General features: G+C 38.5%; 1 protein-coding gene across 3 annotated transcripts in view; it reads right to left on the bottom strand.

Moving 5' to 3' along the window:
- Nucleotides 1-1197: 1197 nt before the first annotated feature.
- Nucleotides 1198-27698, bottom strand: part of MAP3K7CL (MAP3K7 C-terminal like) — a 43164-nt gene continuing 16663 nt past the window's right edge. For 2 of the 3 annotated variants that reach the window (XM_045540514.1, XM_045540517.1), the window contains 2 exons: nucleotides 19657-19772; nucleotides 1198-2358 (listed from right to left, as the gene is read on the bottom strand). In XM_045540514.1, coding sequence (XP_045396470.1) covers nucleotides 2178-2358; nucleotides 19657-19772 — 297 coding nt within the window. In that variant the 3' untranslated portion in view covers nucleotides 1198-2177. Of the gene's footprint in view, nucleotides 2359-19656; nucleotides 19773-23902; nucleotides 23928-27698 lie in introns of those variants that run through there. The other variant, XM_045540516.1, reaches the window with a different exon arrangement.

The following is a 27698-nucleotide window of genomic DNA, read 5'->3' as shown; positions in this document are numbered from 1 at the left end:
CGTTAACACTTTGAGACTTATCAAAAAGCTTCATTTTTCAAATGAGGAAACAAACTGAGGATCAACATGCTTAAGGACCTCACAACTTGGCACCCCATGGCAGGAAATCTGTGGCCCTGCAATGTGCTTCCCCTTGGCATTTGCCCAAACTGCCCAGTGATTAATCTACCCCAGGGTGTATCAATCTTGGTGCTAGTGTCACTTTGGGCCCGCCAATTCTTGTTGTGGAGAGTTGTTGTGCATTGTAGGATGGTTAGCAGTATCCCTGGCCTTTGTCCCCTAGATCCCAGTAGCACCCCCTCACACCAGTTGGGGCAACAAAAAAATGTTTCCAGACATTGTCAAATGTCCTCTGGGTGCAAAATCACCCCCATTTGAGAACTACTGGTCTGTCTAAGGCCACCTGATCGTGTTAATGAACTATTCTCTTGTATGTTTTTTAGGCAAATACCTTAAGACACAGATGTTTCATATTCACTGTTATAGTTCTGAGTTGTTTATATGAGAAATCACATGACCTCTTTCCAAGAAAAGAGACTTCACTTCTTTTTTGGCACATGCAAATACAGCTAAGAACAAATTCCGACCAGAGTTAGGCCATCTCAACTTTTAGTATAAAAGAGATTAACGAAAGGAAAGAAGTCGTTTTATAAAAACAAAACAAAACTAACTAAAAACCTGCACCCAAGCATCCAAATGTTCATTGCAGCACAATTCACAATTGCAAGGATATGGAATCAACCTATACACACACACACACACACACACACACACACACACCCCTTGGAGTATACATCCCATAAAAAGGAATGAAGTAATGTCATTTGTAGTAACTTGGATGGAACTGGAGACCATTAACCTAAGTGAAGTATCTCAGGAATGGAAAAATAAATACCACATGTTCTCACTTATAAGTGGGAACTAAATGATGGGTACACATGGCCATAAAGTTGTGTAACAGACATTGAAAGCTAAGAAGGGGGGAGGGAGGTGGGGCATGAGGGATAAAAATCTACCTATCAGGTACAATGTACCCTACTTTAGTGATGGGCACACTTAAAGCCGTGACTTCAGCATTATACAATTCACCCATGTAACAAAAAGCACTTGTACCCCATAAATCAATCAGAATTTTTAAAAAATAAACACATTTTGAATAAATAAATGGAGTTGAGAAAGGAATAAAATACAAACTGGCAGTTTTGATCCATGTTTAATGAAAAAGAAATTATACGAATAGAAATGGACATATAACACAGAGATCAATTTGGGAAAATATGGTGGTAGGTAGAACAAGGGAAAAATCGTTTTCATTCTGAATTGACTTATATATTCCTATTAGTTGTCACTGACCTAAAACATCCCCTTAAATCCAAAACAAAGTAATAGTTATCATTTCACTGATGTTTTCATAGGAACACATCCAAGTAATATCCAAACAAAAATTTTCCATGTCCCCTCCTCCCCCTCGAACACACAAAGGCAGAGATGTTTACTGTGAGGTAACACAGTGTGAAGAAAATGCAGCCTTATCTGTCTTTATAATAACAGCAAGTTAGCACTGGCAAATGTGCTTTGGGCACAAACATGAGTTCTGCTAATATTTTCATGAGGAAGCTTTTATGATATGCAACCATTTATTCTTAGTACAATCAATCATTGAGGGATTAAGTCTGACTGGTGAACATAAATACGTGCAGAGAAGTTTCTGACGGTTTAGATTTGAGCACATTTGAAATATTAAAGGCATGCAATTTAAAAACACACAGATGTGGGACTGCAGTGAGCATCCTCCTGGTGTGTTGCATGGCTTAACTCTGCTCAGCTCGTGACTCTTAAAGGGGTCAGTCAATATTCTATTTTTATCATTTTCTACCCTTTGATATATAGCATGGTCGTATCTTCCTAAATGAGAAAAAAAAATGTATATCTTTGGAAAAGAATTCAGATCTCTGAAAACATATATTGGTAACAGCTTTGCATTAATGATCTCACTTAAAATAAAATATCCCTTCTCTCACGCTAGAAGCTGACAAGCATTAAACTCATTATAATGTTTGCCATGTGGGTAATACAGAGTAGCAATCAATGTGACTCACTATTCCTTTAAAATAAAAATCTTTTGGCCAGCGCAAAGCAATCACCAACCTCTTAAGTGTACACTGAATAATTTAAAGTTAGGATGAGCCCTGCCTCTTTTGATACTGTATTCTAAGTTTTTCCAGTTGTTCCACACATTGTGCCTGGGCCAACTTCAACGTCCGATTCTCCTCCGTCAGAGCTTCGAATTCCCGAACCAGCTGAGCAGCATCCACCTTCTCCTTTTCTGCCTGATCCAGCTTGGCAATGAGCTCTTTCCTAAAGATTCAGGGGACAGGGCAGGAAGAAGGACAGAATTCAATGAAAACAAATTATTCAGTAACAGCATGATGGAAGCAGATGGTTTCATTCTGCTCTTCTAAATTTTTACCCATCTCTCGTTGGCGCCAATGATTTACTTTTATTTTTCCAACTTTGCAAGATTTAGATCTTTTTATTTTATTCTAGCACCTCTAAGTAGACACACCCAAAATTTTTAACATATACAAAAAAATCTCACAGGTCCTTCAATAGTCCAAAAAAGTGATATTTATAAGAGTACAAGAAGTTGTAAAAATTGTAACTAATTTGTGAAAAAACAAAACATCAGTTTATAATTTTTTATAATTTAAGATGTTGCTATTGTCTTGCAGTTTGCTCCTTACAAGTCTTTGTTCTCCAAATTTAGTTGTTATCGTCCTTTGTTTCCTATATCCGAATTGAACAAATCTTCACTGGGCTTCTTAGAACTAAAGAATGCCAACTCTATCCTTGCAGATTTTGTAATATTTCCCACATCTTTCCCTAGTCCTTACGTATGTATTTCAGGCCTCATTAACAAAACAATGTGTCTCCTTTTAGTGCTCACCTGACTCTAAAATCGAGGAAGTAGGCTGAGGGTACAGGAGGAAATTTGCAGTGACGCCGTAAGCAAATTCAGTTCTCAGTAAATATTTGTAAATAACTCATTGATGTAAATACACATGATAAGAAGCTAAGGATCTTCAGTCCGTGTTTAGATTTAATAACCATGACAACCAGGTCCGCTGCCTTCCCAGGGTCAGTTAATCCTAACCTAGACTAGAACTAATTAAAGTCTCCTTTGCCCCACGTTTCTTCTTCCTCTGTAGGGCAAATGTTCTTCAGATACATAGTTTCCTAGATGGGCTTCCTAAAGGGAAGGCTTTGCACTGCTGGGGTTATTAATAACAAAGTTTTAAGACTTTTAAATTTATTTAATATGTATTTTTAAATAGAAACCAACACATCAAACTCATAATTTCAAACATCACATGCCCTAAGAGTAGGCTAATTTAAAAAAAAAATCTATGTAAATCTGATTTAAAGAAAAGTTTTGAGTAAATGATAGTGCACATATGGCATAATTCATGGAAGTTGTATCCAACTGACCAAAGCTTGGGACACACTGCCACCAGTCTCAGTCCCAAGCACTCTTCTTGGCCTTCCCTAACCCTGCAAAGCCCCTCAGACTCTGTGGGTATGTTCTCAGGGAACAGTTTTAAACCCTTGTTTTAAAGTAGCAACAATCTTGCCTTAGTGTGTAACAAAGGCAAATATTATCTTCATTAACTTCATTCATTATTACTGTTGCCCACATCTCTAAAAGCCTCTGTTCTTCCTTCTTCCACTGATCAGATACTGATCTGATACTACATATTACGATAAGAAGGAAAGTATATATTCCTGAAAAGCAATAATATTCGAGTTTATATTGGAAATAAGCCCACGGCCACTGGGAGCAAGGGGAAGTTTCCTGATCAAAAATACAACCTATTGTGTTCCAATAATCCAGAACAAGAAAATAGTCTGACCATCTCATTCAGTTAGGTCTCCAAACATTTTTTATTATATAATACTATTAGTTTAAAAAAAGAAAACTTTGAGCACAAGCCCAAACTATTTCTACATGTCTGTGTATTCATTTATAAATTATATATGCACTAACATGTACCTGACAAAGCATATCCAAATATAGATATGTACCAAGATAAGATTGGATGCTAAAACTAGTGGGCGAAAGGCTAACGAGGAACAAGATATTTACATAATCTCAAAATATATTCCCACAGATTTCTTATTAATTGCAAAGCAGAAAAGTATGGAGAAATCTGGAAGAAAGTGACCAAAGTTGACATCAGTAGTAATGAGATGAACAGATACAACATGCACTGTGAAAGACATAATATCATTTGTGTGATATTCCTGCCAAAAATGCATAATCTAAATTTAATCATGAGGAATACCAGAGAACATCAAATTGAGGAAAATTCTACAAAATTGCTAGCCTGTATCTTCAGAAATGTTACATATTAAGAACTATTCCATATTTTAGAAACCTAAAGAGAAATGACAACTAAATGCAATCTGTGATTCTGGACTGGGAAAAAAAATAGTTTTGAAGAATATTATTGAAAAATTGATGCAAGCTGAATATAGACTATGAATGAAATAGTCAATGCTATTGTATCATTGTATCAATGCTAAATTCCTTGATTTTAGTCATTGTATTATAACATGGTTAAATGAGAGAATGTCCTTATTCTTAGAAAATACTCACCGAAGTGTTTAGGACAATGGAGGATGATGGTGTGTGTATGTACATATACGTGTGTACATATGGATACATACATATATTTATACACACAGATATTTAAGTATATATACACATAAATACATACATATATTTATACACATACATATGCACATATACACACAGAGAATGTGTGTGTGTGTATACGTGTGTGTGTGTGTGTGTGTGTGTGTGTGTGTGTAGGTGAGAAGGAAAGAGAACCCCAGTAATGTTCAGGGAGGAAAAATAAGGCACAGCTGGAGAAAGTTTTAATAATTGGTGAATCCAGTAAAGGATATATGGGAGTTCTTTATACTACTTTTGCAACTTTATGTAAGTTTGAAACTGTCAAAATAAAGTTATCCTGGAAAAAAAGGCAAAAAATAAATCAGAATAGAAGTTCTAGTATTTTCTTCCTGCATCCAATGAACTGCCTTTTGCACCCAATTTGGTATTCACTGAGCAAAACTAGGCATTGGAAAGAAAGTGCCCCATCAGGGACAAATGGAAGGTAATCTGGAATACTGGTACGCATATACACAAAGTTCCTTTGGGCTATTACTGATCTTTGGACCCTCTGTGGTGTTTAGAATAGAATAGACTACCAATAAATACCTACTGAATAAATAATTGAAGAAAAAGGCAGCTCAGTGATAAATACAGTAATTTACATTTTAAAACTAAGGAAAGAGAAACTCGATGTGCTCCATTTATTTGAAAACATCACACAGCTAATAAGAAAGAGACAGAAATCAAGCCTATGCTTCTAATTAAATGTTTAGAGTTTGAGCCAAGTATAGTGTGAGCAGTAAATGTCAATAATTAAATATTGATTAGTGAAAGTATTCATGTAACTGTCTTAAAGAAATTAATAAATCAAACCCATGTAAGTAAAAAAGAGAGAGATGTTCTAAATCCTCTATCCATCAAATCATCCATTCTTATTCTATTTTTTTCTTTCAAATTACTTGTGTCATATACATAATTTAGGTGGAAATAGAGTTGCACTTTCAAATCATGGTCTAGGAGTTGGCAGTACTGGGAATAACAATGGCTATCTTCCTGCCTCCATTATCTGACCTCGTTTAAAGCCATCTGTTAAGAGTTTTGACTGGTAGAGATAATAAATCACAAAATCGCAGATTTTCTGACAAAAAAAGAATGGTCAAAATTGTCCCGTCCAATCTTCTCATACTGGAGAAAGTCAATAATAATTTCTCCTTTACTGGAATCAAGAAGACTCAATTGACAGGTTTGCAGATTAGTTTCGTGCATTTGGTAAGCAATTATACAGCTATTCAGTGAATACTGTCAAACCGTCTATTGTTTCCTGTCTAGAACCTATTTATGTAGACATATTTATGCTCATCCATTATTAATTCATATTAAACCCTGGCACATCAAGCTACAGACACAATCTTACAAATAGATGATCTGAAGAACAAATCAATATTTATAATTGACTAGAACACGGTCCTGCCTTTGATTTCTCGGTTATCCTATCTATCATTCCCTTCAATGTAACACGATATGGAGGTAGAAGACCATAGTTACAGAAATATTATTTCTGAAGCCAAAACCTGTAACCCAGCACTCCATATGATACAGTTCAATAGTCTAAAGGTCATAGCCTTGGGGTCCAACATAGATCATCTGCTGCCCCATCCTAAGCCACATGCCTGGAAAAGTTTTTAGTTGCTAAAACAAACAGGGGAAGGGAAAGTTCAAGTGACTTGGTAAAAAAGACTTTGAAACTTTGCAGAAATTAATTCCAAAATTAAGGAGATTCTTTACATTGCAGGAGCTTGAGACATGGATTCATCATTGGGACAAATATTTCTCTGTTCTGGGAAGACCTTTTCCATAGTTCTTGGCACTTTCAAAGTTGACTAAGGGCTTTTACTTGGAAAAGGCAAAATTCTAGATCATTTGGTCCCAGTGAGCTAAAGACTTTTGGATAATAAGGCAACAAAATAATATCTTCATCCTAGGGAGAATTTTATTTTAAAACACAGATTTAGACTGTACTCTTGGTGGTTCTTGAGAGACTTATGTCCAAATACAAGCATCTGTACACAGGAGAGGAGTAGATGCCTGAAAATGACAAAAAGCACGTGAAAGTCTACCTTCGTCTTATGCAGGTGGAGGAATAATAAATGGTATTGAACTGGGATTTCCAAACTCAGTCTAGACTATGATGTTGAAGCCCTACAAATGAGTAATGCATGAACAAACATACTTACGTCTTCTGGGAACCAAGGGGCAATATTCCACCCTTGGAGGAGGAAGTGGGACTTGCTCTGATACAGGGTTTCTCAACCTTGGCACAACTGATGTGTGGGTCAGACAATTCTTTGTTGTTGAGGGCTGTCTGTGCATTGGGATTGTAGGAGGTTTAGCAGCATCCTTGGCTTCTCTATTCACTAGATTCTAGAAGCAAACCCACTCCCCCTCCCAGTTATTACAACCAAATATGTTTGTAGATATTGCTAATGTAGGGGTGAGGTGGAAAGTGGGAAGGGTAGAGAATTGCCTCATTGAGAACCACTGCTCTAAGCCAAATGGACATTCCACTTGTAAATTACCCTGAAAAGAGTTAACCCTGGGACAGGAAGAAGGTGAAAGGCAAAAGGTTTCCTCGCTCTGTTCCCCCAGAGATTGGATTAGAGCCTCTTTCCTCAGCAAGGGAAACCTACTTAAAGGCACTCACACTAAGAGGTAAATATTCTGTCCCTTTCAATATGTGTTCAGGCAGACAATTAAGTGGAGAGATACCTGAGAGATTCCGGTTAAATGACTGCACAGCATGTGATTAGGTGGTGTAAAAGGCCCAAATCATTATGACTGGGGCATTAACAGAAACTGTAATCTCACAGCTTGATGAAGTCTGGGATGGTGGGATTTTACACAAAACAAAACACTAAAATGTAAGATTCCCTTTGGCTATACCTCTGCCTCTTAAGCAAGTGAAGAGCTAAGACAGTTCTTTGGCTCCTCTATTCATTCACTTAACAAGTATGTATTGAAAGCCCATTGCAAGCCAGGCACTGTCCTTTATTCTTGCTAACCAAGTCCATCTTGGGAAGCACATCTCCATTGTTGGAAAATGAATTCAAATCCCCTACCTTACCCAGAAGGCATCTTACCATATCAGACATCATAGGAAAGAGAGGATAGAACTTTTCCCCCATGTTGAACATACCCTACAAACACTTACAGAGAAATGTCTCCATTTAGTGTTTATGATAATGAAAACAATTTGGGGGGGGATGAGTAAATATTTAAGAAAAGTATGCTTGGTATATAAAAGTGAGGTTTGGTTTTCAGTGTTTTATTGCTTTGGAATCCTTTTTCAAAGAAAATCATACCCTGAAGGGAAGCAAATAAAACAGATAAAATTTAACCTTCTCAGCCAGGCATGGTGGCTCATGCCTGTGATCCCAGCACTTTGGGATGCTGAGGTGACAGTATCATTTGAGGCCAGGAGTTCAAGGCCAGCCTGGGCAACATACCAAGACCCCAAATCTGGGAAAAATTTAAAAATTAGTTCGGTGTAGTGGCATGCATCTATAGTCACAGGTACTCAGGAGGCTGAGGCAGGAGGATCACTTGAGTCTAGGAGTTTAAGGCTGCAGTGAGCTGTGATCACTCCAGTGTACTCCAGCCTGGGTGACAGAGCGAGACCCTTTCTCTGAGAAAAAAAAAACAAAAACTTAAGCTTCTCTAGTTGACCTTGGTACAGTCCCCTGCCTGACATCCTCTCCATCCCCAATCTTTGAGAGACTCCCCAGAACACAGTTTAAAAACCTCTGCCTTCAGGAATGTCCCAAAGAAATAAATGCTTCTGGTTAAACATAAAAACCTCCTGTTATTGGAAATCTCCAAATAAATACCATGATTAAAGACAAATCAAAACTCAGCTAATTTTAGACTATGCTTTTAGAAATTACATATATACCCTTTCACCCTCATCCTGATATGTTTCCCTAGATGGGATGTTGATCCCCCAATCATCATTTTATATGTATTTTAACAGACATGAGAATATAAGAACCATGTTGATTGTGGCAGCCCCATATGAAAACCCCCTTCTGATGTTTTGCTTGAACCCACTAAAATTATATAAAATTTTCTACCTCAATAATAAAAGACAATCCAATTAAAAAATGGGCAAAAGATGTGAATAAACACTTCTCCAGGAAGACATAGAAACAGCCAATAAGCACACAAAAAGCCATGCAACATCATTAGCCATCAGGGAAATGTAAATCAAAACCACAATGACACATCATTTCACATCCACTAGGGCTGGCTAGAAACAAAAACACATAATAAGTGTTGGCAAAGATGTGGAGAAATCAGAACACTCATACACTGCTGGTGAGAGTATAAAATGGTGCAATCCCTTTGTAAACAGTCTGGCAGTTCCTCAAAAGTTTACACACTGAGTTATCATATGACCTAATGATTCTATTCGTAGGTCCATAGTCAAGAGAATCAAAAACATATGTCCACTCAAAAACCTGTACACAGATGTTTATAGCAGCATTATTCATGATAGCCGAGAAGTGCAAACAACCCAAATGTCCATTACATGATGAAAGGATAAATATTACATACCCATACAATGGAGTATTATTCAACAATAAAAAGGAATTGATACTGATGCATGGTACAACGTGGGTGAACTGTCAAGTTATGCTAAGTGAAAGAAGCCAATTATAAAAGACCACATATTATATGATTCCATTCATATGAAATGTCCAGAATAGGTAAATCCATAGATAGAAAGTAGACTACTGGTTGCCAATGGCCAGGAGTTAAGGAACAATGTAGAGTGACTCCTTAAGGGTCCAAGGTTTCTTTCTGGGGTAATGAAAATGTTCTAAAATTGTGGTCATGGTTGCATATCTCTGTGAATACACTGAAAACCACTGAATTTTAATAGCCAAGATATAGGATCAACCTGAGTGTTCATCAGTGGGTGAATGGATAAAAAATGTGGTATATATACACAGTGGAGTACTATTCAGCCATAGAAAGGAATGAAATCCTGTTACTTATTTATGATGACATCAGGAACCTAGAGGACATTATGTTAAGTGAAATAGCAAGGCACAGAAAGACAAATACCACATAATCTCAGTTAGATGTGGAATCTAAAACAGTTGATCTCATAGAAGTACAGAGTAGATTAGTAATTACCAAAGGTCAGGGAAGGTATGGGGGAGAAGCAGGATATGGAGAGAGGTTGGTCAATAGGTTCAAAGTTACAGGTAGATAAGAGGGATAACTTCTAGTGTTCTGCTGCACAGTAGGGTGATTATAGCTACCAATAATGTATTGTATATTTCAAAATAGCTGGAAGAGAGGATTTTGAATGTTCTCAGCACAGAGAAAAGACAAGTGTTTGAGGTGATGGATATGCTAATTACCCTGATTTGATCATTACACAATGTGTATATGTATCAAAACATCACACTGTACCCTATAAATAGGTACAAGTATTATATGTCAATTAAAAACAACATAAAACTTTTTTAAAAGGATATAATATTCTTCAACCTGACTTTTCTAAGAGTCTCTTTTTCTGACATTCTAAATCAATCTTCTAAACACCAAAGCATCCAGCACATTGTTTCATACATAGAACAGACAAGTGTTTCATCCACTGGACAAGAGAAAATATCTAGAACAAAGCAAACTTTACAGTTGATCATAGTTTAATCTTATACATCTAAAAAATTCCTTTCAAACAATCTGGTGATAGATTTCAAAGCCATAAATTGTCTATATCTCACTTCAATAAGTTTCTATTACATATACAAAAAGCTATATGTATTGTGTAAAAATGCTCTTATAATATTTATGGAAAAAAGCATGCTATACATCCCGTGTTATTATATATGTAATTATATAAAAATATTGGGCCAGGAGCGGTGGCTCACGCCTGTAATCCTAACACTCTGGGAGGCTGAGGCAAGAGGACTGCTTGAGCTCAGGAGTTCAAGACCAGCCTGAGAAAGAGTGAGATCCCGTCTCTACTAAAAATAGAAAAATTAGCCAGGCATCATGGCACACACCTGCAGTCCCAGCTACTTGGGAGGCTGAGGCAGGAGGATCACTGGAGCCCAGGAGTTTGAGGTTACAGTGAGCCATGATGACACCACTGCACTTTACCCAGGGCGACAGAGAAAGCCTCTGTCTCCAAAAAAAAAAAAAAAATTCAGATGCATAAGGTCTAGAAATAAACAGGCAAAATTATAGCAGGAATTCTTTAGAGATGTCAGAATTCTTGGTAATTTTTTAAAGCTTTCAATAAAGTTCCCCATCATACCCCCTTTTTTTTACAGTGAGAACAAAATTTTAATAAAAATCAAAACAAGCTTCTCCTGCATCATTGGTCATAAGCCAGAAGTGATTTTTTTAAATTGGATTCATCCCGTGCTGAGTTTATAATCCTAGAAAATGTTTGACTCTCTTTATCCATCCAATAGACATGACTTAAAATAATAGTTATGTCAACTCTTCTCATTGCTCCTTTGCAAATTCTCCCAAACTTGATCCAGGGAGACCTCCTCTGGAGAAGAGAGAGAAGTTCAGTTTAGAGTTCAAACCTTAATCTGTGCCTGAAAGACTCCAATAAAAAAAAACTCTCTTTAAAAATGCCTTAGTTAGCATCTCTCTTTGCATCTAGCTAATGCCAGCCAACCACCAGAGGCAACATAATCAGCCACACTTTATGAAATGATGGGGAAGAAATTCTCACCAGAATCATCAAAAAATGGAGAGTTAATTACCTGGGTCAAATCCATTTGGCCCAATTTATCTTGCTTGAAAACAAAGACTGTTTAGGAAAAGATCTGTTGCAAAATGAATTTCTGCTTCAATAAAGTCTTAATGAAAACAGTGATCACTAGCAATCCTGGAAAAACAAGTTCATTTATATATAAATATAAGATATAACCATACTTCTCAATTTATCAATTTATCTTAGCAGCCTTTGATTGCTGATCTTGGCTCTATATTTTAAATATAGACCATACAAGTTACAAACAAAACATATGTGCACAGAGAATATGACCAAAACCTGCAATCAGCCACCCTAAATCACCTCCAGTCTTATTTGACCCTATTCCCAACACCTATGCCAGGTGATTAGGAAACAAAAAGATGTTAAAAGGTGTTCATGTCTATGGGACTATACATTTATGTATGTCAGAAAGGACATACATTTAAACGGGTAACTATGGTAACACCAGCCTACAAAACATGCCAGAAGAATCATTCCAGTCAATTTCCTTTGCTCACAAAAAGAGCTGGTCACTGATGGTTGGGGCAGGTGTATGGTTTGAGCCAGTCCCCCTGCAATACTCCCATTTTATCTGTCTTAAAACCTAATGCGGAATACCACATAGTCCAAGACACAGGATCATTAGTGAGGCTGTTGTGCCCATCCATCCCATAGTTCCAAATCCATATTCTATTTTACTTCAAGTTCCAGGAGAACCTAATTGGTTTACCTTTCTGGACTTGAAAGATGCCCCCTTTTGCATCGCTCTACATCCAGGCTCCCAATTTTTGTTTGTTTTCGAGTGGACCAATCCAGATACCTGGACAGTTCTCCCCGAGGGGTTTAGAGATAGTCCTCACCTTTTTGGAAATGCCCTGGCTATGGAATTATGAAAGTTGTCCCTTCTACAAGAGGCTATCCTTCAATATGTAGATGATATTCTTATCTGCAGCCCCACCAAGGAATCATCTAATGACAATACTGTCCAGGTTCTTAACTTTTTGGGCAACAGAGGATATAGGATCTCCAAAGCTAAAGCCCAAATACCCTTATAACAGGTTGAGTACTCGGGATACATTTTAACCCCAAGACAACATTCCCTGTCCACAAAAAGAAAAGAGGCCATTTCACAACTCGTCCCTCCACAAACCTGAAAACAACTTAGGACATTTTGGGGAATGGCTGGATTTTGCACAATTTGGATTCCCGGATTCAGTGTCATGGCAAAACCCCTACATAACACTTTTAAAGGACCTGACGCTGAGCCCTTAATTGGGGGCCAGGACAACAAAAGGCCTTCCAAGACATTAAAATGTCTCTGATATCTGCCCCTTGGGAATTCCTGACCTGAATAAGCTTTTCATTCTCTTTACCACAGAAAGACAGGGATCACTCTGAGTGTGCTCATCCAACCTCTGGAGCAGGACCTTCAACCCACAGCCTACTTCTCTAAGCAGTTGGACTCAGTGGCCATGGGATGGCCTGGATTCTTGAGAGCAGTAGCAGCCATGACTCTCTTGGTCAAAGAGGGCATTAAGTTGACCTTGGGAATGTCATTAGAGGTCAGAACTCACTACCAGGAGCAAAAGGTCTTAGAAACAAAAGGTTACCATTGGCAGGAGGATGCCTTACCAAATACCAGGCCCTCCTGCTGGACTACCCAGAAATCAGTCTCAATGTGTGCCAAATTTTAAATCCAGCCACCCTGATGCCCATGGGACCCCTCACCGACTTAACATATTTCTGTACAGAAACTATAGAACAAGTATACCCTAGCAGAACGAACTTAAAAGATACCCCCTTGGACAACTGGGATGAAAAATAGTATACAGATGGCAGTAGCTTCAGGCTGAATGACATCTGGAAGGCAAGATATGCTATAGTCAGCCTTAATGGAGTTGTAGAAATGAGACCTCTACCCTCTAACACTTCTGCCCAAGAGGCCGAGCTGATTGCTCGCATAAAAGCCTGAGAGTTAGGAAGGAAAAAGAGAAATACATCTACATAGACTCCAAATACATCTTCCTCATACTTCATGCCCAGGCTGCTACTCGGAAAGAATGAGAATTACTAACAAAAAACAATTCACCCATTAAATATAATTTTGAAATCCTTCAATTATTACAGGCTGTCCTGGAACCAGCCAAAGTAGCTGTAGTACACTATAGAGACCATCAAAAGGGGAAATCCGCCCAAGTTAAGGGCAACAGAACAGCAGAGCAGACAGCCAGATGGGTGGCTCTCCTAGAGACGCCCAGGCAATGTGTATCAGGACCTCAAACTGTCACCCTCTCAAGATCTCCCTCATATATTCCCTCTGAAAATGAAGAAGCTAAGTCAAACAGGTTCCAATTAGCAACAGAAGGATGGTAGATCTCTCTGGAAGGAAAAATTCTACTCCCCAGGAGCCAACAATGGGCTATTCTCAAGGCCGAGCATGAGTCCACTCACACAAGGAGAGATGTTGTTATCTCTATGACCTGTCCCTATTTATAGGTGACAAAATTACTACCACCATTAAAAACATAACTAAGGCTTGCTAACTCTGTGCCCTAAATGACCCTATTGGAGATATAAAACCACCTCCCTTGTTGGAACCAGTCCAACATTGGGGAACCTACCCAGGAGGGGACTGGAAAATTGCTTTCACCCAGGTGCCTCAGTGTCAGGGACATCAACACCTGCTAGTTTTTGTAGATACCTTCACTGGGTGGGTAGAAGCTTTTCCTACCAGATCTGAAAAGGCCACTGAAGTTTCTAACTTGCCACTAAAAGAAATTATTCTTAGCCTTGGTTTGCCTAAATCACTTCAGAATGATAATGGATCTTCCTTTACTAGCAAAATTACTCAACAACTGGCCTCCACACTAGGAATCACATATAGGCTTCACTTCTCCTGGAGACCCCAATCTTCTGGAAAAGTAGAATGGGCCAACCAGACCTTAGAAAGAATTCTAGGCAAGTTATTCCAGGAAACCTCTAAGTCTTGGTTCCACTTGCTACCCACTGCCTTACTCTGCATTCGCACAGCTCCCAAAGAACCTTTAAAACTTAGCCCTTTTGAAATGCTATATGGAAGCCCATTCATAACATCTGTCTTATGAATACATCCTGATCTTAACTCTGTAACCTTTTATATAACTAATCTGAGCCAAGTTCAACAGGCCCTCCAGGAAATCACCATTTGCCTCAAGCTGATTCTATAAAACACCCCACCCCTGTTGACCCAGGAGACTGGGATCTGCTAAAATCCTGGAAGGAGGAGTCCCTGACAGACCAGTTGTCCCCAGAATGGAAAGGCCCCTTCCAAGTTTTAATGAATACCCCCAAGGCATTTAAGTTGGAGGTAATATTATGTTGGGTACACTTGTCTAGAGTCAACCTTGTTTCTCAGTCTTTGCAGGACGAAGACATCCCAGATGCTGGTTAAGGTTCCTATTCCAATTCCTGCAAATTCAAATATCTTTTTATTATTATTTATTTATTTCAGGATATTATGGGGATACAAACATTTTTTAAAAGACAACCACCATGGGCACATGCCTGTAGTCCCAGTTACTCAGGAGGCTGAGGCAGTAGGATAGCTTAAGCCCAGGAGTCTGAGGTTGCTGTGAGCCAGGCTGACACCATGGCACTCACTCTAGCCAGGGCAACAGAGTGAGACTCTGTCTCAAAAAAAAAAAAAAAAGACAACCACCATGCCATGGTTCAGATAAAGTAGATTTTCTTTTTTTGTTGTTTGATGTGTCAAGCTGTTTGTTGGTTAGCTTTACTTTTGTCCCTTTACATATCTTACTTGTTTACTTGCATTTTCCCACCCACCTATAATAATAATTCTTGCTGTTGGTAAATTCTAATGGTCCCATTACTTTTAACCCTTCTCTTACTTCAAATAACCAAATCCAAATATGCTCTCTTTTTATGGCTAGATTCCCACTGGAGTTTAACCGAAGGAAAATGGGAATGAAATATATATATTCAAACTTCCCAAGCAGTAGCCTCTGGGGCCTACTGCTGGATCTGTCAACAAAACCCACAGACTTTGCCTCCTGGCCCACTGGCTTGACCACCAAAAGGGTTAATTTCTCCCTATAATCTATGGAGTGGGGCCCCCACCATCACTCCCATTAAAATACTCCTTAGTCTCAGCATTTCCAATCCTAGTTGGCCTTCCTTTATACTTCCTTTAACCAACACCTACCATGTACTTACTCTGGATTGTAGAACTCCTAACCCCTAATCCACCCAAGTGATGTAAACCCTGTGCTAAAACCGCCTTTAGGGCGAAAGAATGGCTATCAAAGGTCCTGCTCTTGGGAAAAGGCCACAAAACCTTCTGCAATGGAAATTCCTCCTGCCATTACAATTATAGTCAAAATGCCTTAGTTTGGTGCCAGTTATATACTACTACTTCCCTAATTGCCAGCCTTACACTGGTCACATTCCCACCTTAAGTTGGCCTAAGGTGGCTGAAGTTTTGTTCAAGCCAGATTATTGGAATCAAGGAGACTGAAATCATCTTATAAGCAGTAATCTCATGCTTCCCTCTAATGCCAATAATTCACATCCTTGATAGGCCCAACTAATACATACACTTAACAAGAACCAGCCAGTTTGGCAATGTGCCCCTAGCAGTATGACATTCATCTGTGGGCATCCCCCAGGACCTAGCATGGGAAAGGCCTTGCCTACCCCTGCCTAGAAAATACTAGGCATACCTGGAAGTGCACTCTAGGATACCCAACACGAGACAAAATCCAAGCTTATTATGGACCAAATACCAACTGAACTGTGAGGGCCATTGGCCTAATAATGGCTGGAGTAGTAGGCACAATCTGTCTACTTGCCCCTTGGGGTGGTTTTATCTACCCTGAGACTGTCCTCAACAACATCACCTCCACTTTAGAAACTATCATTTACAATCACAGAAATGCAATAAACCAGCTGACAGTCTCTCTCAATTCACTTGTGGATTTAGTTTTAGAAAACTGCAGGGATGAGATTATGTACTGGCCACTGAAGGAGGGGTCTCCACTGTATTAAACTCCTCCTGTTGCACTTGGATTAATACCACTGGCTGCGTCTCTACAAATTTACGGGAAGCTTATAAGGCAGCTGAATGGCTGCTCAAGTACAATCAAAAGGGAAAGTCAGACATAGTTTCTGACATATACAACAAGCTATCCTCCCGGTGGCCTACCTTTAGACAAATGCTGTGGCCCTGACTAGGATCCTTTATAGTCCCCAATATTGTTATGATACTTGCTCTCCCTTTCTCTCCTTGCATTATTAAGTTTTTAAAATCTCTTGCCTTTTGGGTTGTCATGACAGTCCAAGGGCTCCCCCCATCCTTCTTCAGAGAGATGAAGAAAGAGACTATCAAAATCCCCTTAATTGGGCAGCTTATTCCCTATACTGGAAGCCACCTGACCTTGCAGAGAGCCCTGAAGGTCTCTCCCACCATAGTGAGGTGCCTTAAAGCCCATACCCTGACACCAGTCCCATTAATAGATAAAGAACAAGATGTAAGAGATGCTGGTGCCCACAGGCAGGGTCAACGCCCCTTAGCAGCAGGAAGTAGCTTCAGAATATGGATCTCAGCTTCCTTTGTAAGATTATAATGGTCCAAATCTCTTAAGTGGGGAAATGTTAGCATAGGAGAGAGGAGACAGGGCTGAGACTGGATGCAGCGGCTTAAAGATCAGTGCAGGTGTTAAAGTAAACAAACTTAAACAAAAGGGGATGAAAACCACAGGCAAGAACCAGCTTCAACTAGCTTGTCAGTCATCTCTGTCACCTTACGTGAACTTTGGCTAGTTACAGTATCATTTACATTGTGGTTTTAAAATTTCTCTGCCCTTAAAATCACCATAACAGTTCTGAGACAGATATATGAAATACGAAATGTGAGAGAACCTAATTCTAGAAATTAATACCTGAATTCTTAGTAAAAGCCAACCACTTGCCCTGAATATTCGTTCTCTCAATTATTAAAACTATAAAAGATCTAAAACCACTACCTCCCAGTGCAGCTGCTTTCTTTGAGCCTGCCCATTCTCTTCCCTGCGAGTGTACTTTTGCTTTCAGTAAAAGCTTGTTTGGCTTATGTGGTACATCCTCAAATTCTTTTCCCAATGAATAACCAGAACCTGAAAAAAACCTCCACTCAGAGGCCAGTAACAGTGGTACCCAAAATCATCATTGTCTCAAAGCAAGCAGCAAGAATATGTTTCAAAGACCAGCTATGAGTCACTCTCATGTCATTATCTTATATGTTTTAAATGCAACATATAAAAATATAAATTTATAGAACATATAATTTAGTGCGTAAGTCTTGTGTCGCCAAAAAAAAAAAAGGCCACACATGAAGTTAATTTAAATAACAAAGTCCTTCAGTACCTTCAATCTGAAGAGTTTACAAATAGAGACATAATTACTGGGGATTTTTCTATCACATTATCACACTTCACACACACAGACACACACACACAGGAAGATACAGTCACAGGATACTGATCATATAAACCCTCCTTTGACTTCAATGTTGGTCATGTTATTAATCCTCTTCAATTCCTTTATGAAATTTTTTTTAGGACTCAGACTTTGTATAAACATACATTCTGAGTATTCCAAGCAACTTATCAAAATTCTTAGACCAAAAAGAAACTCTCAGATATATGAGGGAAGAGTTGTGTTTCTATCTCCTAGTAAGTATCTTTTAATCCCCTATAACCAAAAGTCCAGGTACAATTTTATTTATTTGGCAAAGCAAATAAGTAAAAAAGTGTTCATAATATGCTGAGATCTTACAGAAGTGTGCCCCCAAAATCTATACTGGCCACAACCACTATCCTGGGAGTCTGAAAAGAGTTTTAAGAATTTCATAAATTTCTTAAGACAAAATATATTTTACTTGCTTTCATTTAAAAAATAAGTAATAAATACATATCACGTATACTTCAATAAAAGAAAGGGGAGAAGAAATAGAAAGTTAAAGAATCACAATATGTTTGGGTTATGTTTCATGCATTCAATAATAATTTATTCAGGCTGAGTGTAGTGGCTCATGCCCGTAATCCCAGCACTGTGGGAGGCAATGAGGGAAGATTGCTCTAGGTCAGGAGTTAGAGACCAGCCTGAGCAAGAGCAAGATCCCATCTCTACAAAAAATAGAAAAAATTAGCTGGATGTGGTGGTGTGCACCTGTAGTCCCAGCTACTTGGGAGGCTGAGGCAGGAGGATCACTTAAGCCCAGGACTTTGAGGTTGCAGTGAGCTATTATCACGTCACTGTACTCTAGCCTGGGCAACAGAGTGAGACTCTGTCTCAAAGAAAGAAAAATTCATTCCACCTCTAGGTGCCATGTATCATACCAGGCTCTAGGAATCTAATGTTGAACAACACCTGACTATCTGTGCTTTTATGGCACCTACCACTTAGTAGGAGATGCAAATAGTAATGAAAAGATCTCCCTAATAAATGTATAAGTACAAATGTACTTATATATAGTATAAGTACATAGTACATAGTACATAGTACTTCCACCAGTACTATGAAGTGTCTTATCTGATGCTTAGAAAGTATAAAGGAATGGGAGTGGCTGGGGTAGACATCAGCAGAAGAATCAAGTGCAATTAAAAGGAAGGATTCTGAAACAAAAAGTTATGAGTGAGTAAAATTAGAGTGCTTTAATTAATAGAATTGTATAATTCCCTACAGCAGAACTATAATGGTAAAAGAATCTATCAAGAGAAAGACTTATTCAGACTATAAAATGCAGTTAGTCAACCAATACATTTACATTATTCCAAAGAGCTATCGCAATGGCTTTCTCACTTGATGTAGGAACTCCATCATTTAAGCATTAATTAAAATTTGCCCCAAGCCAAAGTGCTCTGGGGCCTCTGGGCACATTTGCAGAGAACACCACGTAGCTCTTGGTGGTATTTTGGCACTTTTAATTTCCTGGACTAAAATCTCTTATTAAAAAAATTAAGTTTTTAGTAGGAAGCACTCCTGCTACTCCGTTTACTAAAGCAAAGCCCTAATCTCCAGCAGCACCATTTGGACCATTTCTGTAATCCCCTTCCCACCCTCCCACCCCCACACTCAGCGTACTCCCTGCCCACCACCCCTTGTCCTTGCCCAGTGGCCAGTGCTCAGAGGTGACAGTGCTCAGGGGGAAAGTACTTACTTCCTTTCCTCCAGCAGGGCGATTTCTTTCTTGACCTCATGGTATTCTTCTGCTATTTGGCAGTGCTGTTTGAACACCTGCATGGATTCCTCGGAGTCATGACAAGGTGGCAGAGGCTTCACAAACAAGAAGAAGAAGAAATCAGTCCATTATTTTTGCATCAGAATAAATTATCAAACATTTTGCTCTGTTGATGTTCTTTAGAGGGATATTTTTTCCATGAGAACAGCTTTGTCAATCAGCGTTCAATAGAGTTCTGCTGATTCCATTTGACTGGAAATGGAGAGGTGGGTGGATATTCCCCACGTTCATCTCCCAGTATCATTCATGGGCATCTCAGGCCTGAGTCAGAGCCCTGAAAGCCATTACATGTCAGTTCCCTGCCACATACTGGAGTAAAAATAAGTCTCCTAAGGATTCTGCAATTCTCCCCAGATATATTAAACTGCTTTAGAGAAGGGCAGCGGTGGGGAAATATTTCAGTTGTCTGTCTCAATTACCCCTTGCTTTCTGTTCCTGTAGCTCAGAGGCATAATCTTATTTTGCAGAGTGGAGAATAAAGGCTTTCTTCTGAGAAATGCATCCAACCTGAAGAAAGATACTGAGCCAGAAATAATGCTTGCAAGGATTAACAAACCTGTCTAAAAGGTCTGATCCAAAATAAAACAATGCTTGTAAGATGGGATGCCAAAGAGAGCATGGGTTCACGTCTCTCCTTTTCTCCCACCCATGAGAGAAACAGAGGCCAGCATGCAAACCTTTCCAACCACAACATGGTGAAAGTCCTACTTCTAGGAATTATTTTTAAAGTACTAGCTTTCCCTGAGTTTATTAATCTGCCTAGTTTAGCAACACATGATTAAAAGTACTACTTTTAGGAACAAAAGTTAATAGTCTTTAAAGAGATTTTTAATCACCCTTTTCAATTACTTATAGAAAAAAAATTATATAAAATCTGAGAAATATCAGCTCATTCAATAGGCTCTTCAGTCTAATCCTTTCTTCACAATAGTCTATATATATATATATATGTATATATATATAAACTATATATTTGATCAGGTCCTGTTCTCACTTATTTTACATTTGGTTTAGAACTAATGAGTTTCTTACTATTTGCTCCTCCTCTCATTATATTCTTCAAGGACACAGATTTCTGTGGGTGTCACATTTAGTAATCCCACCTGGGATGTAATAAAAATTCAATAAAGTTTATTGTCTGATTAATAGATAAGATGACCCTTCTTATTTATCGTGAGGCTTCTGAGACGTTCTAAAGGAAATAAAATTCTAAATAGATTTGAATTAAATTTACCTTCCTGTGGAACATTTGTTGTGTCCTAATTCATGAAAAATCTAATAATAATCCTATTATGTAGCATCTTTCCCTGCTGCCCCGTGAACACACTCACAGCATAAACTCAGCCTTTTGGAACCATTATCCCTTGCTATGTGGAATTAAATTGAAAAATCGTGCACAGTGGTACTATAATGTAATTCGCCCCGTGCAATATAACTGTTGCCAGAGAAATTCAGAATTCCTGGCTCTTCCAGTCTGTGTCCCAGAAATCGTCACCCACTCATCAGATTTCACCTGTTACACTGGCAAATGACCAGGTATAACAGTAAGGGGAATGAAAGCAATTTATCCTGGGCACCGTAGCCAAGCTGTTAAATCATCTGTGCCCTGTTAAAGGATTTGCTTCCTGGAAGGCTCTTAGACTTTACGCATCGTATCCTGTCCTTGTGAACACCACGCAGGCTATTCTCCACTCGAACAAGAGTTCAGTACAGAACTTGCCACCTGTGGGTACCTGAGCCACAAATTCAGCCTAGTTAACTATGTGATAGTCAAAAGATTCATAACTCTGCTTAAGAAGGATTTGCATGCTTCAGAGAATATAGATTAGAGCAGCCGTGTACAGGGAGAAATGTCCTTTGCTGCTACAATTAAAAAAGAAAATAGAAAAATTGCATGTATAATTTTCTTAAGAAGAGAGAGGCCTCTTTTCCCCCTTATCTTGCCACCCCGCAATGCTTTTTATTAAGTGGGAAATTTTTTCATTTGTTCTTTTTTTATTGGCACTTCTTAATTGTGGGAAATTTGAGGATATTATTATATATAGGTAGTAGGATCATGTTGCTAAGGATACGTGGGGGTAGGCAGTGTGTATTTCAGGATACATTCATGTCCTCATATGCTCTTAGCAGGAGGAACATGCTAGCTACACATGATATTGTCAAGATTCCCCACAATAAAAAAGTGCAGATTAAAAAAGAATAAGCCAAAAATACTTAGTGTACAGTGTTTCACGGAGTACAAAGATTTCAGGTGTCATTTCAGCCTCTAGATCCTGAAAGCTCTGTCTTCACCCCAACCTGACATATCACTCAGCACCACTTCAAGTTCTCCCAATTTGCATGAAACATTAACGAGCAATATAGATTTCCTTTTTTTTAAGCAAGGAGGAGGTTATATTGCACAACTCACCATAACATTGTAAATTTACCTCATTAGTTGCCAGAGGCTGGAGGAGGGGGCAACTGAGGGGTTGTTAAGTGGGTATAGAGCTTCTGTTTTGCAAGATGAAAAAGTTTTGGAGAGTGGTTGCATAATATATTTGTATTACTGAAATGAATACTTAGAAATTGTTAAGATGGATAATTTTATCTTATGGATTTTTTGCCACAATAAAAAAAAGTTAATGCGAAAAAAAATTAACTCATTAGACTTTACTGCTGCTCCAGCTCATCTTCTAAGCAATGCTACCAGGGTTCCCTATCAGAGGCTCACTCCATCTGTACCCAGCCATTCTCTGTTTCCCAAAGTTCTCTCCAGGGAACTTAAAATGTCTTACCCCTTTGTAATCCTGAGCCAGTTACTGCTAACCCCAAACATTGCTGGAAAAATCAAGGTGACTTCTAGTCACCAGGACCCACTGTCCTTAGCAGACAGTTGATTGACATCACTGGACATTTACCCCAGCCCAGGAAACTGATCAAAGAATTTGTTTAAATCCATATGGTTCTCATCCCAACAAGAATTCTGATGAATAAAAGTATTAAGAAATTTAGGTTTTATACCAAATATTAAAAGGGGAATTGGAAAAATGAGATGTGTCATTTTGTATGACATACAAAACTTTTATTGCTTTATGATAGAATGTGTGTCCATGTGTAGTATCATCACATCCTCGCTGAGGGAGATTCTCTCTTATCTTCTTCTAACCCCTCAAAATTAAGAGACAATATATGACCAGCACTGAATAAAAGCTTCTGCCTGATGAAATAGATTCCTAAAATTCAAGCAAAAGAATCCGGTTGTCAGTTTAAAAATGGAGCTACCAGTAGGCTTAAGTAATGTGACATCTAAAACACATTAATTCATTCAATCATGAATTAATCAGCTATACATGGGTTTAGGTAACACACGTTCAAATTAAAAACTGAAAAATAACTTAAAAGAATGCCTGTGGTAACCAGATGAAAAACATCTATTAACTTCTTGGCATAAAAGTAGCATTTCTCCTTGCTATTAAAAGCTATTAAAATCATTGCTTGATTTTGACTATTCTTGTCAAAGAGGGTTTTGTAGTTACAATCCCATGCTAGGAATGGATGAGCAATAAATAAACTCTTTGTGCTGATGATTAATTTCTTCTCACATCAGGAAGAGAAAACCGCCTTGTTACTGTCTCCATAATTACGCTATGTCCTCCCACACTTTGGATACATGTTTCCCATATTCTTACTTAAAGAATGAAATACTGCATTCCAAAGAAAAGGAATCGAAAGATACTTGAGTTTTAAAAAAAATGAAAGGTATTCTTAACGTACTAGAGCACAAATTCTGTGTGATCACACAAACAGCCTTCCAGAAACACTCAATGCCATCCTATCTAGTCTACGATGCGACACAGCCGGTTCTAAGGAGGCTAAATTAAGACATTCTCCTAACAGCACCTCCAGCCAACTTTGAAACACATTCTTCCAAGACACACACTGGGGCTGGGATGAGATCAGAGACCAGGAGGGGACACTTCCTCCTCACCCTCTTTCCTCCATCTCCGCCTCCTCCCCCTGCTGCCCGAGGATGGAGCTTGCAAGGGCTTTAAATTTCATGGCAGTGCAGGAGAGCTGCTATCTCTGGTATCCACCCCAATCATCAGGACCGATTTAACAAGATGAAGTAAGAGAGAAACCGCAGGGTCTCGTTCCAAGAATGCCGGCTTGAGCCACACCGTACCATCTCTGCTCTCTGCCCGAGCCATCGGTTCATAGCAGGCTCCTCCCGAAGTGGATTCCGTTCTCTGGAAAAGGCCCCGTGGGAAAGGACCCGGCCAAGCATCCCTCAGCAAGGGGCAAAGCCAGCTTAAGCGTTTCCGTTTTCTACTTGGCTTCTTCGAATACTACTGGCCCCATCCACTTCAGAAATGTAAGAATTTAATTTTCCTATCCCAGCTTCCCACACAGAAGCTATATTTAGGAAGCTAAACATTCTACAGTCGCTGAGCAGACTCGTATTTATTCCTTGATTCTCAGTGTTACCTATTTTGAGGGAAGATGGGAGTGTCATTTAAATTTATGTTGCAATTTAATGTCTTAAAATTAACAAGGATTTTAATTTTTGCTGGTTAAAAAATTTTTGCTAAAACTGAGAGAAAAAACATAGTCTGGGATAATTCTGATATTTAAAAACTCCTTTATCTCAGAATTTAAAATATTTTAAGAACTGATATTTCTATAGCATCTATGTTATGATCCAAGTAAGGACTATCAATTATACTACATAACATAGCCATCGTATAACATTGGAGTAAAATATATTTAAGTGATTTCTATTGACATAAGCAATATAAAAGGAAGAGAGAACTCAAGAGTGTGCCAAGTTTTTCTAACAAGCCATACCCTAAAAACCTTGCACTGCTCAAAAAAAAAAAAAAAAAAAATTAAAGGTACTACTGTAAAGCTTCAAAGTATCTATATATGTTTTCTGTGTGGTCACAACAGCCAAAGAACTACAGTACAAGATACTTTTCAACATGTGTATGAAAGAGAAAATGTCAGCCATTTTCAGTACTTTCTGAGACTATTTTGTCTTTATCACATTTCCAGATGGGTGTTAAAGACCAGTGTAGCACAATTCTGGCATGCTAAGACTTCATTTTCTGCCATTTTCATTTCCCAGATATCAAGCAATATACTGATACAAAACTTAAAAGACGTTTCTGGAGAGGCTGCTCCGATAACAAGATATGATAAACAACTGAAGCTACGGAATTGTTTATTTGTGGAGGTGACATCAGTTTCTGGACTTATCGGACTCTGTCTGAGAAAAGGCAAGTTCAGTGTGTACCACAGAGACACCTGTCACTGTCATCTCAGATTAGATGGGAGGACTTTAGGAGGGATTGAAGCTATTGCTCAATTTGGTTAACAAAAAATGAAAAGTCATATTGTTTTCCAGACACCTTGGCTTAATGAAAAGAAGAGGGCATCAGAACCTCTATCCCTAACTCAAAAATCCAAGGAAATGCTTCTTTCATTTCATATTACACAAATAAAGATAAATAACTTGCTCTCAAATATATCACTCAACAAATAATTTCACCAGGAAAAGAAATTTACAGTAATTGAGCAACTATTTTGCCAAGTAACTGTGCTAGATCTGCTCATTACCATATTAAATTCTAACACAATGTGAGACTGATATTATCTCCGCTTTGAGGTTTAGAAAAGTGAGGCTTAGAGAGAGTAAATAACACTCCTGAAATCACAAAACTAGCTGAGATGTAAATCCAGGCCAAGCTACTGCTAATGCCCATGCTCCAGTCATTGTAATTCTCATCAGGATGTCTATTACAAGCTACTTGTTATCATGTCCTCTACCTGATTATAAAAACATATTCCTCATCCCAATGCAGTTAAGACCACATTATAGCATAGCTTTGAATCATGTATAAGCCAAACCACGGTTCCAAAACCATGACAACATGCTTAAGCTGTAAGAGAGGCTTGGTCTTGACCCAAATCCTGCAACTGTAACAGGAATCCATTGATCTTTCAGAACAGAGAGAGGAAGAGGTCAATCATTACTTCTTTTTCAGATAGAAGGAAGCTGAGACTTAAAGAAAAGTAATGATTTTTTATTAGTTCTTAGAAGTGGACATAGAATTGGGCCTCCTTTCTTCGGACTGTGGTCTAAACTAGCTCTACCAAAATACTGCCCCAGATGGGCATGGGGAATTTAGAAACCTAGTCCCAAGAAAGGAATCTGTACAAAATAGAATTAACCTTCCACCTGCCCCTGGGTGGAGCTCCGAGAACCACAAATGAACATCATAAAGAGATGTTCATTTTCACACCTACCTTACCCTGAGGTCTTGCCTAACATTTTGCATTAATAGAGACATCAAGGGAAATGTTTGTCACTGCTATTCTTGCACAAGGCTTTTTTTGGCTTATGTGAAAATAGAAGCACCACGAATTACATGCTCAAACATGTCCACGTTCTTGGCAAAGCAACAGAAAAATCTTGGGGGTCAAATTGGTAATAGAGTGTCTACCAAACAGATATTTTATAGCCATGTTTTGTAAACTACCAAAGAATGTGTAATGGATATCAGAAAGTCAGAACGGATTTTATAAGATTGTTCTACAACTACATTATAGCAACCTTGCAAACTAGAAACAAACGAAAAAAAAACCACCTATCAAAGCAATTTAAGCAGCCCATACATTCCACAGTATAAGAGAAAGAAGGGGATAGCAAATTTATTTAGACCAAAATTTGACCTCAAGTTTCTTATGTACAAAGTGGAGACACAATAGTTGGCTTGCATAATTATTGCAAGGATCAAATGAGATGATACATAGGAAAACAGCCCTTGCCTAGTGGATACTCAGTGTGAATGAGTGGGATTTAAACCTGAGGGTTTGCAGAAAGTAGGGCTGGCAATAATCACCTGGCAACATTTATTTTTCACCAGGTACACTTATAAAACCCCAATAGAAATAATCAAGAGTCAGTTCATTCTCAAGCAAATTGTGGCAACGACAAGGCACTTGATGTGCCTTTGTGACCCAACTTTTACGCTTCCATAGTGGCTTATGATGGTCGATAAAATTCCAAGAACCATTACTGTGTGATGAATGTCCATGAGACTGGCTATAAAGATGGCCCGCTTCATATATTGGGTTGTTCCTTTTGTGCATAAAGCATTTTCATTGCTTTCAATGCAGAGACTTCCTGCTGCAGAATGGCTTAGATGTATGTGCTTAGGCTAAGCACGGAAACAAGAATCTGCTTTCAGATGTCATTTTCTATGTCAGCTTCCTTCTCCCAACTCTTACCATCTTGCTTTTCAGTCACTCATGCCCTGGAGTACTGAATAACAGCTCTCGCAGAGGCAGACCTAACCAAATGTCTTCACAACTGGTAAAGTTTGGAACAAACTCACTCGTATCCTTCACTCAATAAACGAGCACTTACATGCTCTTAGTTGTGATGCTGGTAACATTCTGTCTGTTCATGAAGAGGTAAAGTAATACCATATGTTAAGGGGGGAAGAAAAAAACCAAAACCCCTGAGCCAAAAACCACCCTCTCAACTGCCTAACTCATTAAAGATCAATGAAGATAAAATAGTCTCACTGGAGTGAAATAATTAAATAGACAATTTCTAATATATGTCAAATGGAATTAAAGCTATAAAATTCAAATGGATCTAGCAATGCTGTAACAGAAAAATTACCTGGATAATTGCCTGAGGTGCTGTGAATCCTGCAGAAGATGATCCACAAGCCAGGGAAGACCATTAAAGTTTGCAAAGGAAAAAAATTTTTTTCTGAATACAAAAAAGTAGAATGAATGATCCATAATTTGGGGGGGGGACAAGAACCTGAATATACTTTCACTGCTTTATTTTCAAAACATGCTTACTCCTTATTTTCATCTAATTTCCATAATAATAAAACAGCTTGGAGGTGACAGTAAAATAAACGAAGAAAAATACTGTGACTGGGGAAAAATAGTTATTATTT

This window comes from Lemur catta, chromosome 1 (assembly GCF_020740605.2).
Source record: "Lemur catta isolate mLemCat1 chromosome 1, mLemCat1.pri, whole genome shotgun sequence".
Classification (NCBI taxonomy): Eukaryota; Metazoa; Chordata; class Mammalia; order Primates; family Lemuridae; genus Lemur; species Lemur catta.
This window is presented reverse-complemented; position numbering and strand designations above follow the sequence as displayed.